The sequence below is a fragment of the Solanum pennellii genome, chromosome 5 (assembly GCF_001406875.1).
Source record: "Solanum pennellii chromosome 5, SPENNV200".
NCBI classification, from domain to species: Eukaryota; Viridiplantae; Streptophyta; class Magnoliopsida; order Solanales; family Solanaceae; genus Solanum; species Solanum pennellii.
Genome location: NC_028641.1, coordinates 74,724,532 through 74,738,067, shown reverse-complemented (window position 1 = coordinate 74,738,067; position 13,536 = coordinate 74,724,532). Strand labels below are relative to the sequence as shown.

Genomic DNA, 13,536 nt, shown 5'->3' with positions numbered 1-13,536 from the left:
ATACGACAAAAATAATTTTATTTTTATTCTATTAATTTATTTATTTCATTCAGTCTCAAATCTCACGCGGAAAGTGCCAGATTTTCAACTGGGTTAGAATACCTACTAATCCATTAGCTGGTGCCTCCCAATCTCACGCGCACAAAGCCCACCTGAGCCCATTTGTTTTTTTACCGAGCGTTTAATATTTACGTTAGAACTCGATTATTTAAAATTATATTTAAAAATTGCTAAAACAATTTTTAATAAAGACGACTCTATATTTAGAGGAACTCGAACTCAAAACAACTGATTAAGAATGAAAAAATATTTGTGATTACACTACAACTATGGTAGGTGAGACCATTTATTTATCAAGAGATCGTTTAGTAACTATTTGAAAATAAGTTATGTAGGTATTACCGTGTTAGATCTGAAAGAAGTAATATTAAGTATAAAAAGTTTGTAATAAGAGAGTAGGTTATTCGCTCAATATATGACATTATGAGGATAAAAATATATTATTTTATGCAGGATAGAAGTTAAAATAACTAATATCTACATGATATTACTTATGCAATGTCTAACAGACGTATAATATTTTTCCTAATTAGCTATCAGACAATTCTTTGGTCTATTATCTTATATGAGATTAAAAAAAAAATTAATATATCTACAGAACTAATATCTGCAATGTATATTAATCACCAAATGACACTTATATCACATTTCATATGTTTCATGTCATGTTAGTGATGTTGCAAATTTTCTTCAAGTGAATATAATACAATTGAGAGATTATTTAGAGGGAAAAAAATGATTAAATTGATTCCTGATCACATCTTAAAAGTTTTTTGGTCTACGAGATAATAATAATTCTTGATATATTTTCGAAGTCATTATAAAAAATAAGTGCATGTGTTTGACCACTTGACCTTTTGATTGAGAAAGGTCAATTACAAAAGCCTGTGTCTGAATTGGCAACTCAAGATATAGATAAGAGTCAATATAATTTGATGATTTCTCCTTTCTTAATATATAATATATAAAGTATTTTGTGGTTGTGTGAGTCAAAAGTGTTCAAAACGAAAGAGAATGAAATTGTCAAAACATTATGACAAATCAAAATATGATGATATAACAAAAAGTATAATATTTATATTATAGATTATAAACACATGACTTGATAAAAGATCAATAACCTTATTGTGTTCCTTGAAAATATGATCAATTGGTAGATCTTCCAAAAACCTAGAAGTGACTTTGAATAAAAAATTTACTCAACTTTTTGGATTATTGATGTGGATGGTGTGCTCTAGTAATTGATGAAGTTTGTGAAGAATCATAAACAATCAATAAGAAGAACGGACAATTTCACATTCTTGAAGAAAATCAAATTGTGAAAGACATAGCACATAAATTTGATCGGGCCTTACTCATCAACATGAGCTTAGCTTTCACTCGTCGAGAAAAGAAAATCAGAAATTTCTAGGGAAAAGGATTATATTGCACCCTGATTTTGGTATACTAACATCTCAAGTTTAAAGTTCGAAGATGGATGCAAATTTTTTTTACTAGATTTCATTTGTTCAATCTTAGTGAACCGAGTTACTTGATACATGATTATGTTAGTGGGAGATAACATGTATCACATTGAATCAATCATTGTGATTCTTATAGAATACTTTATTAAAAACATATTTATAGTAAATCGTGAAATCATCCATTATTAATTAAACGTACATTGAGAGTAACTCAACCTCAATACGTAGCTCATAAAACAATGATTACTTAACCAAGGTACAGAGTCTAAGAAACTTATCCATCACTAATATCGAATTTCATTCATCACCCCACGTGCTCAAAACACTATTTAATACTAAATACATGAATAATCAAAAGCCAAACTCTATCAATATATTAAATCGAACTCAACCGTAAAAACTAACCATAGATGTTAGAACTATCCAAAGTCCACTATCCAATCCTCCCAAACTTAATCTAACAAATATCATCTTTTTTTTGCAAAAGAACTTCAAATTATTATTAAAAAAAAGTTGTAAAAATTAAATTTTATAACTTTTATTTTCTTTTTTACCCTTTTTTTGCAAAAGAACTTCAAATTAAAAAAAAGTTGTAAAAATTAATTTTATAACTTTTATTTTCTTTTTTACCCTTTAGATTGTGACATATGAGTCAATTTATTGTCCTTAGAAGACCAATATGACAAAAAGTGGAAAAACAAATTGTTTAAGTGTTGATAACTAGCGGGACCATGGGCCGGGCCGAGGGGCGCGTCTGTCAGAATTCAGAAACCAAAATGCAGCCAATATCACACGTGATACAGGACAAACCCGTTGAGCCAGTCTAAATTAATTTTTCTCCGATTATTTATTTTTATTTGTTCATTTTAAATTTTTTATGTTATTAAATAATAATTTGTTAATATATTCTTATAAGATTTTAACTAATCATATAATGTTAAGAGTTAATTTCATCGTATTTTTAGTTTTTCTTTTTTCTTTTTAATAAATTATAAAAATCACTTAAATTTGGTGGGATTTGGATAAACACCAAAACAGCCCGAGACATCGTGTCCTGGTTTAGAATACATCTCTCAACGTCTCACTATATCGCATATCGATTTCGAATACATTACTTGACGTACTGATGTATCGCATTAAGTGATGTATTCAAGAGAATAGGAAAGAATAAGATTTTTTATAATTTTTATCGATAATTATAAATACGATAAAATAAATTATGTATTAAATAATTTTTCCTATTACAGTTATGGTATTCTATTAATTGATTTTAGTTAAGCTATTGAAAAATGATTTGAAAATGAACGATTGATACTATTTTAATTATGGTATTTCTATTAATTGATTTTAGTAAAGTTATTGAAAAATAATTTGGAAATAAATAATTGATATTTTTATTGTGTTATATTAAAATAAATAAATAAAAATTAATAAATTATTTAGTACAGTGAACAAGTAAAAATGAAACGGAGGCGAATGTAATGATATATTGGAGCTTTGACGTGGCAATTGGTTCCACTTTTAAGACGCGCTCAAAATTTCAATCATTTTTAATTTACATTTGCATTTGAATTTGAATTTCATTTTAATTTGCATTTGAAATTTTCATTTGCATTTAGGTGGGAACCAGTAAGACACACAAGTGGTATGTAATATAGTGAGAAAATGACAAAATTTGTCCCTTATTTTTATGGTAATGTTTAAAGTACTCCCTTAAGTATTCTTTGAATAATTCAAGTTGTTTAAATTGTTAAAAGTTATTTTATCGGTTTCAATTTATTTGTCTAATTTTGATTTGACTAGAAATATAAGAAATTATAGAAGACTATTGTATCCTATGATTTTAAATTAAAGATATATAAAATGTATCGAAAAAATTTTTAATTTTGAGGTCGTAAACATGTCATATTAAAAATTGGAATTAAAGACTTACAAAAAAATTATTTTAAAAATAAATTAACAAACAAATTAAAGCACGTGAAAAAAGTAATTTTAGTTTTTGCTAAATGTTTAACAAACTTTGTCTACTAAATATTTAATTGAAATGTAAACCTATATAATCAAAACCACTAAAAAAATTTATCAAATAGGGTATTGTGAATACAATCTACACTAAATCTCAAAAATATTAGAAATTGCACCTAAAATATTATATCAAACTCTCAAAAAAAAAAGAAATCTGCAAAAACATTACCTCTAGATATATTAATTTTTCATTAAATTTCTTATTTTCACATTTTTTCATTAGATTGTTAGAATTTTTCAATCTTATTTTAGTTTCACTTCTTTTAAGCAAACAACCTCTCTATCTCAAAAAAAAAAGTATATATCAATTCTACATACATCTTACTCTATTCAACCTCTAGTTATTCAAATATATTATTGTATTTGACGAATATAACAAGTTTTAACTTTTGACGAACTTAAAAAACTAAAAATGTTCATAACATACTTTAGGGTATATTTTGAACTTACTCTAAAATATTAGTGACCATATCTATAATTTTATTGTATGTAGTGGACCAAATTTTGAAGATTTGACTTTGACCATTAACACAAAAAAGAGGAGAAAAAAAATTGAACTCACCAAGAAGAAAAGTCACCCTTTCCTCCTGCTTTCCTTTCTCTAACTCATATATACCTCTGAACCCTTCACTCATTTCTTCACAAAAAAATTTTACTCAAAACAAATAACAACTCACAAATCTTACAACTAATTCAATACTTGATTTTCAAGTTTCTTCAAGAAATAAACCTTATCCATCTCTAAGGTAATGTTTTGTTCTCAAAATTTTATTGCTTTTAGTTTCTTCTAGTATGGGTTTTTTGTCATTTTATGGTAAAAAAATGCTTATGGGTTTGTGAAAAATATTGAAAGTTTGAAACTTTTTGGTGATGGGGTTTCAGTTCTTGTTGACTAGTTGAAGTTATGAGATGGGTTTCTAGTTTTTTGTCCTTTTATGGTTAATTTAGTGTATGGGTATGGAGTATTTTGAAAAAAGATTGAAACTTTTGAATTTTTTGTTGACTAGTTCTGTGTTTTTTTCTTTATGTTGTTGAAGTTTTATGAGATCTATTGTTTTGGTGGGGTTTACTCTGATGGGTTCATTGGATTTAGGGAAAAAAGTTAAGATTTTTGGTTCAGTATTTGTGATGTTTTAGGGGTTTGATTTAGTAGCAAATGTAAATCTAGGAAGAGTTATAGTAATGATTTAGGTTTATACAGTTTGTTACTTTTGGAATTTGTGATTTTATATGTGTTGGATGGAGTAGCAAATCTAAATCTAAAGCTTTTTGATGACTTGCAGGAATTGATGTGTACTGGTTCAAGGAGTAAAGTTTGTCCTTCTGATTTAAACATGGATAAGAAAGATGGGCATGGTAGAAATTGTTCAAAATTGCTTGAATTATCAGCTTCAGATGATCTTGCTAGCTTCATATGTGAAGTTGAGAAAGGTTGTGCTGTTGATGAGTTCAGCTTTTGGTATGGGAGAAGATTTGGTTCGAAAAAGATGGGGTTTGAAGAGAGAACTCCTCTGATGATTGCTTCCATGTATGGAAGTATTGAGATTTTGAAGTATATTGTTGGAACTGGTAAGGTTGATGTCAACAGGGCTTGTGGCTCTGATGGTGCAACTGCTCTTCACTGTGCTGCAGCTGGTGGGTCGGAATCATCGGTCGAGGTTTTAAAGATCTTGATTGATGCTTCTGCTGATGTTAATGTCTGTGATTCTAGTGGAAACAGGCCTTGTGATGTGATTGCTTCTTATCCTAAGTCTTTGAGGAATTCGAAGAGGAAATCGCTGGAGTTATTGTTGAATGGCTGCTTGGCTGAGCTTGCTGAATTGGAGGAGGAAGAAGAAGGAAAAACAGCAATTCAGATGACGAAAGAAGGTAGCGAGAAGAAAGAGTATCCGGTCGATACTTCCTTGCCGGACATAAATGATGGGATTTATGGGAGTGATGATTTCAGGATGTATTGTTTTAAGGTAAAGCCATGTTCAAGGGCTTATTCTCATGACTGGACTGAATGCCCTTTTGTTCATCCAGGGGAGAACGCGAGGAGACGCGATCCAAGGAAGTATAACTATACTTGTGTTCCATGTCCCGAGTTCAAGAAAGGCGTTTGTGCAAAGAATGATTCTTGTGAGTATGCTCATGGTGTATTCGAGTCATGGCTTCACCCTGCCCAATATAGAACCCGTCTCTGCAAGGATGAGACCGGGTGCTCAAGGAAAGTTTGCTTCTTTGCTCACAAGCCCGAAGAGCTGCGCCCCTTGTACGCGTCCACTGGTTCAGCTATCCCTTCTCCAAAGGCTAGTCCAGTTGGGTCGATGGACATGTCAACATTGAGCCCTCTGGCTCTTGGTTCTTCATCCATGTTGCTGCCTGCTACTTCAACACCACCGATGTCTCCTGCTGTTACATGTTCGTCTCCAATGGGTGGAAACATGTGGCAGAACAAAGCGAACATCACCCCACCTGCATTACAGCTACCTGGCAGTAGGCTAAAGACATCTCTAAACGCTCGGGACTTGGACTTGGACATGGACATGCTTGGCTTGGAAAGCATCCGCACGCAGCAGCAACTAAGACAGCAATTGATAGATGAGATGGCTGGTCTCTCTTCACCGTCTTATTGGAACAAGGACAATCGGATGGCAGATTTGAAGCCTACGAATCTTGATGATGTTTTCGGATCCATGGATTCTCAATTGCTGTCCCAATTGCAAGGCCTTTCTCCGAGAGTTACATCCACCACCAGCTCTCAGTTGTACTCTCCATCGGTTCCTCATTTGCAAGGTCTCTCACCTAAGGTGTCAAGTAACGGCTCCCAGATGCAATCTCCAACCGGGCTACAGCTGCAACAAAACATGAACCAATTTCAATCAAGCTATACTAACATTCCTCAATCATCGTCTCCGATGAGGAAGCCCTCAACCTATGGATTCGACTCCTCAGCAGCAGTGGCTCAAGCTGTCATGAACTCGAGGTCTGCTGCTTTTGCAAAGCGTAGCCAGAGTTTTATTGACCGTAGTGGAATGGGCCATCGTGCTGTTCCCAACGGTGTTGCTAACTCACCACCTTTGATGTCATCAGACTGGGGCTCCCCTGATGGGAAACTGGAATGGGGCTTCAATAGTGATGACACAAACAAGCTCAAGAGATCTCAATCTTTTGGTTTTCGCGGTGGAAATGGTGCTCCAACAAGATCAACAATCACACCATCTCAACTCAACGAGCCAGACGTGTCGTGGGTTCATTCCTTGGTGAAAGATGTGTCCTCCACTGGTACTGGACTATACAGTTCAGAGCAGCAGAAGCACGGTGGTGGTGTTCGCGACTCCATTCCACCTTGGCTGGAGCAAATGTACATAGACCAGGAGCGTATCGTGGCTTAATTAATTATTCTTTTCGAAATTCTTATCGATATATTGGATATAAGTTTTAACCATTAGTTTCAAGGGAAGAAACATCAACATATTCCCTTAGTTTTATGGGGAAAGAAAAATGGGATAGAGAGGATAACTAATCACATTGTTTCAACAATTAAGTGATTGAAAAAAAGAGTCATTTGTTATATTCTTATAATTTTTTATAATAAGTTCTTTATATTCTTCAATGAATTGAAGTTGTATTTCAATATATTGATTGAGTTTATCAAATTTATTTCTAAATTCCTCCTGTGGTTTGATCATTAATATTAGTAGTACTACTTTTGCTATTTATTTTTTTTATAGACTATGGCTTTCAACAAGTTGATGCATTATAGACTATAGTCAAGAATGGCTAATGAATTATTAATTTATGATAGTTACAAGTTGGGAAGTTAGTGTTGATATTTTGAATAGTCTTTTTTGTGTTGTTAAAGTCAATAAAAGCAACTCTTCCATGTTTTATGAAAATTTATTGGCATTTAGCTTAGTTTTTATTTATTTTTATGGTAGGCTATAGAATATGTTGCAAGTGACATACTTGATATATTGTGTTACTTCTATTCTACATAAGAAAAATGGTGTCACGTGATAAAGTGTTGTATGTGTTTTAGTTAGATGTTTTGAGTTCGAGTACTTTATCGATTTTTAAGTTGGGTCTTCTTGTGAATTTGGATTAGTCGTGCTTTAAAATAGGAGTTCTTTATGCTATTAATGAGATTTTACTATGGAAATTCAGATTTGTAGACTCTAAATTTGAAGTACTTCAACTTTGAAATGAGATTTTTTGATATAAATTCAGTTTAATCAGGTTTCAAAACGAGGTAGCTATATATTTTAGCATGAATTCAAATTAGTCATACTTTATCAAAATTGAACTTCTCAATCCAAATTTGAATTAATCGATCACTAAAAAGCTGAGATCTCTTTATCTCGAAAGTGGGATTTGTGGACATACATTCAGATAAAGTTGAGCTCCAAAATAAGTAACAAATATTCTGACATGAATTTAAATTAATCTTCTCAAAGCAGGTATTCGACACTAGGCGAGAAATACAACCAAGAAAACCAATCTTTTTTTTTCTTTAAACTCTGGTTATTAATTATGATTTAACTTTTTAAATATGTGAATCGAAGTGGTAAGATATATTCAACGCAACAAATAAAGTAATTTTCTTTTATAAACTAAACATATCACTTCTTAGGGTATAGAAAATGCCACGTTAACATAATAATGGTCGATTTAACAATGGGATTAGTAGACAATGAGACAATAATACAAAATCAACTTTTGTTTTTTCATCTAATAATCCAAGAAGTCATATTTTATAGATAAAACATTTCTTATATATATAAAAAGAATTTTATTTCAAAGAATTTTTATCTATAGCATGAAAAGTCTCAAATTTTATCTCATAATTATTTGTCATGATTTAATATAGGGTTATTTGATCTCATAAATTTGTATTTTCGTAGATCAAATATCACTTTAATTTCCAAAAACTTATCCCTATTACATATAAATTCGATTGGTAAAAAAGTATAAATTAAAAATCAATTTATTTGAAAAGCAAAACATAAAAATTCGAGATCTATGTTACTTAAAAAGATAAAATTTATCGTTTCACTATTTATGTTCAACATTCAAAGGGAAAGAAAGGAACTTTACACTACGAAGGAGGAGTAACTTACCCATCGAGATTATGACTGAGTGATAAGTTAATTTTTATTTTTTATTAAAAATTTTAAATTTAATATTTTTGAGTATGAAATTATTTTTTATACGAAAATGCTTTAATTTGAATATAATTTTTTAAAATATAAATTTAAATCTAATCGAACTCTATTATAAATATCAATTACCAAAATAAAACGAATATGATTATACTATTTGAAAAGAGAATGAAAAAGTATAAGAACCATTAATATTGCTGGTTGGCAAAATTCCATTATCTTTTGGTTTGTGGGTTCTCTTTGTATTGCCAATAGACACGTGTTCATCTTCTAGCCGCCCTTACTTTGTCGTATTCTTTTGCTTTCATATTAGATTCTCTCTCTTTCCTTTTCATTCTTTTGTTTGGTTAGAATGATATCGTATTCGATATAATTTCATAAGTAAATTTGTTAAGTATAATTATTAGTATATTAAAATTTGATTAAAATTTTCATGTTGAAAATTTTCATATAGAAGGTAAAGTGTTTTTCAATAAAAATGATTAAGAGATTTAGATCTAAGAACTTTGATTAAGAATGAAGAAGTATTTATGACTTGACAATCCTTATTGGTAATAATATTCTATCAGTCTTTAAGCATCGTATCATATCAGATCATTCTATCTAGAGTCATGTTATGGGAAAGCTGCACATTGTTATGTCTTGTTTAATTATCTTTGTTCAATATATATTATTTCGACCTACCTTTACCTCAGTGTGTATCTATATATTTAATTTTATATTGATTTAAGTATGTATTTGTGCACACCAAAAATTAAAAGGCATAAATATTAGCTGAGACTAAATCAAAGGGTACATTTATATATTGTGTCTACTAAATATCGAAAAAGCGTATCAAATAAAGTATTAACAAGACACAAAATTGATGCACACGTTATTTTTCCTAGTGTATCCTACCAAACCACCCCATATTGCTCATTGTATTTAATCTTTCATTTCATAGGATCTTGAGCCTATGCATAACTTCTTTTCTAGTGTTTCATTCGGTGTCCATTATTCACATTAGAGCTTGACTAAATTCAGATTGCTCCTTAAAGTTTCACATTGGACGTAAAACGCTCCTTAACAATGGCGACTTCTTATCCAAGGAGGTTTGAATTAAACACGAAACCTTTTGGTTAAAGGTGAAGGAGTACTTACCACTCTACCACAACCTTTGTTAGTTTATAACATTATCTACTGAAGTGGATAGCCTTAACAGAGATGTGTCTGATCGATAACAGGTAAAGCCCGAATGTTGTTCCCGTCCCTATCTGAGGAGATGCCAACCATCTCTACTTTCTACGAACACTAAGTCTATGCATAACTGATAGACGCATTATTAGTTATATATACATCATATTAGTATTATAGAATGTAGAACTAATACATAGTAAATAATGATATAAACAACGCATACACTATTATTATTAATAATAATAATGAATAAGCATGGGAAAAATAGAACTATCCTTATTACACTAATTAATAATATTGCATTAATTGATTGTGAGTTGATGTTGATTTCAAAGAAAAAACAATAATTTCTTTGAGTTTAGCTGATGTTCTGTTACTACCTCCGTCCACTTAATTGTTATAAAATTAAGTTTTCTTTTATAAAATTAAATTATAAAGTTTTGGTTGATATTTTATGATATATTTTTTTGTTATATTGATATGTAAAAAGAATTATAATTTATAATATTTTTCTTTAGTTTTTGAATACGTAAATATTTTATTTGAAATATCAAATTAATATAATCTAATTTAATTTTGAAAATCAATAAAATTGACTTTTTGAAAAATGTAACACGATGAATAAAAGTAGAAAAAAAATAAAAATATTCCTAAATACATTGGAAAAATTAATTATCCATTATCTTTCCTTTTCTTTCTTGGTTGTAAGAATTTTTTTTTTTTTTTGTTTTTCTTTGTCTGCTTATTAGGTCTTTTTGGATAATAATAGTCAAATGCAATTACAAGTTAGCAACTCTCTGTGGCCAAATATATATTTTTAGGGCAATTAACATTTTCTATGAATGCCGTCAAATTATATATCGATATTAGATTTAATGACAATTAAATAATATTGATATACTTAAGCATCGATTCTTAATGAGCATAATTAATTCACTAAAAGTTATTTTTATTATAATGTTATACTCTATATGTCTTTTCTCTAAACCCTAGACGAACGAATTTTAACATTTCCATTTTGTGTGTATTGATGAATTTTAATTATTTGCAAACACTTTTTATAGAATTTCATCAATCAATAATTCAATTTTATCTATAGTATTTATACATATACATTTTTTATAAGAAATACATAGCTTGAAACATCAAAAGAAATGAGTTAACTAATTAAGCAAATTAAAGATTTAACAAAATTTTAATACTAAATGTTTTTTAAAAATTGAGAATATTATTTTTATATCTTCCTTTTGCAAATGCATACATAAAAAATAAAATAAAAAATTAATTTAAAAATTAAAGTGGGAAAGTTATTTATTTGGGCGGTGGACTTTATTTACCAAGAAAGTTGGGCTTTTGGTATATGACAGGAGTATCCAGTTGGACAAATAAATTGTTTGATATTTTATAAAAAGGCTGTCAAATTGTCAACTTAGGAGCAAACTGAAACTCTAAGTAACACTTATATTAGAAAAAAATAAGGTTTTTTTCGAATTACGAAAAAATTTGTGTTATAGAATATAATTTTTCTGTCATTTTTTATTAAATCAGTTCATCGAAAAAATGCATAGATCAGTGAGAAGCTTTCTAAGTTTTTCGAAACACATACTGTATTTTTCTTTTCGCAACAATTTATTAAAATAACCTTTTTCAGTGGAAAAGTAATTATTTGATAATGGAAGGATTAAATCCTATCAAATATTGTATAGTACTAAAAGACGTTTGAACTATGTTATATGTTATTATTTGTATATAGAAAATAACTGGATATACTTCTCGTTTTTGTCATTTAGAATTAATATAACATTCGTTATAAAAATGACTTATTTATATTTTTACTATTATACAAATAGCTTATATATATCATGCCGTTTAAAATACATAAATTAAAGACATGTTGAAAGTTTGACTAATAAATCATCTAAAAATGTGTTATGTGTCATTTTTTTAAGGTGAAATTCTATCAGCATTGCTTCACCTTGTACACATGAAATTCTTCGTACTTCTACCACATGTACAATTTTTAAATTTAGAGTTTTTCATCACGATCAAATTCAGGATTTAGAATTTATGAATATAAAATGAGCGTAATTTTATTATACATGTGTATTAGATTTATTTTACATATGTTTAAAACGGTATAGTAATGCTTTAATGAGACTTGAAAAAAGATAACAAATTGAAATAATTTTACAAATAATAAAAAGAGATATTATAGATTCTATTTAATTAGGAGGATAAAAAATTTCTTAGTCAAATCTAGTTATTCGTCAGATCATTCGATAATCCATTTTTAACGATCAACTATATTAATATGGGAAAATGCTCAAGTACCCCCTCAACCTATGCCCGAAATCCCAGAGACACGTTTTTACTATACTAAGGTCCTATTACCCCCTTGAACTTGTTTTATAATTAATTCTCTACCCCCTTTTGGCCTACGTGGCACTAACTTGAAAAAAAAGTCAACCAGCGTTGGGCCCACAAGATAGTGCCACGTAGGCCAAAAAGGGGTAGAAAATTATTAATAAAATAAGTTCAGGGGGGTAATAGGACCTTAGTATAGTATAAATATGTATTTGAGATTTTGGGCATAGATTGAGGGGTACTTCTGCATTATCCCTATTAATAAAGATAAAATGATAAATATTACTTTATATTTAGCTAGGCACTATCTTGTGGGCCCAACGCTGGTTGACTTTTTTTTCAAGTTAGTGCCACGTAGGCCAAAAGGGGGTAGAGAATTAATTATAAAATAAGTTCAAGGGGGTAATAGGACCTTAGTATAGTATAAATATGTCTTTGAGATTTTGGGCATAGATTGAGGAGTACTTGTGCATTATCCCTATTAATAAAGATAAAATGATAAATATTACTTTATATTTAGCTAGAGATCTTAAATTTAAGCGTTTAATACGTAATGACTCGATAATTCAACGCCCTAAAAGAAATTTCTTATGATCAATTAATAATGACTGTGGTAAAGTGATAATTGTTTCTTTATATTTAATTGGAAGTATTTAATTGGAGTATAGAACTATTTGATAGTTCCACGCACACAAAAGAAATTTCAATAGATCAAGTATACCATGTTGACACCCAATTTTTGACCCGCGCCGGTATGAATTAATTATAGAGTTTCGTGAGTTTTCCAAATTATTTAAGTTAATTAGTTTTATAAATCTTGCGAAAATTAAAAAAAAAAATATATATATATATATAATACATGAATTTTATGCTACTTCGAATACGTTTAACATAACTTTCGATAATATGTGTTTTACATAACTATGTATATAAGTAGTATATCTTATGCTTATCCCAAAAACCATCAAAATATACATTTAAGTGTTTTATTAAAACTAGTTAATTTGATTTATAATTATACTTTTGAATCACTTTTTAAGATGTTTATAATTATTAAATAAAGAAGCTCGTTAATAAATTTATACCAAGTTCGTTTTATTTTTAATCAATTGGCTATTTGTTAAATTGAACCCATTTTCCCTTTTTATTTTGAAGAACTGAATTTGGGCCTTCTCCCAAATTATCAGCCCATTTCTTGTCCTCAACCCAATTAACCTCCCATCAGCCCAATTCTCTCCCTTTCCAACCCAACACTTAACACCCAGGCCCAACACGTCAGCCCAATCCCTTTATTCCTTCCATCA

The 13,536-nt window shown here is 29.6% G+C and overlaps 1 protein-coding gene and 1 non-coding gene across 2 annotated transcripts; one reads left to right on the top strand and one right to left on the bottom strand.

The window, feature by feature from the left end:
* The first annotated feature begins 4,110 nt into the window (after positions 1–4,110).
* LOC107020380 (zinc finger CCCH domain-containing protein 29-like) lies at positions 4,111–7,189 on the top strand. The gene is made up of 2 exons (XM_015220721.2): positions 4,111–4,294; positions 4,832–7,189. Exon 2 carries the CDS (start codon positions 4,838–4,840, stop codon positions 6,923–6,925), a length of 2,088 nt encoding a protein of 695 aa, XP_015076207.1. The 5' UTR covers positions 4,111–4,294; positions 4,832–4,837; the 3' UTR covers positions 6,926–7,189.
* A 2,669-nt stretch (positions 7,190–9,858) lies between these two features.
* LOC114077407 lies at positions 9,859–9,983 on the bottom strand. The gene has a single exon (XR_003578713.1). It is a non-coding gene; the product is annotated as a U6atac minor spliceosomal RNA (small nuclear RNA).
* Between the last annotated feature and the right edge of the window lie 3,553 nt (positions 9,984–13,536).

Bases quoted from the DNA above. Each gene is read 5' to 3' on its own strand.
- LOC107020380 (XM_015220721.2), top strand. From the start codon at position 4,838: ATGTGTACTGGTTCAAGGAGTAAAGTTTGTCCTTCTGATTTAAACATG.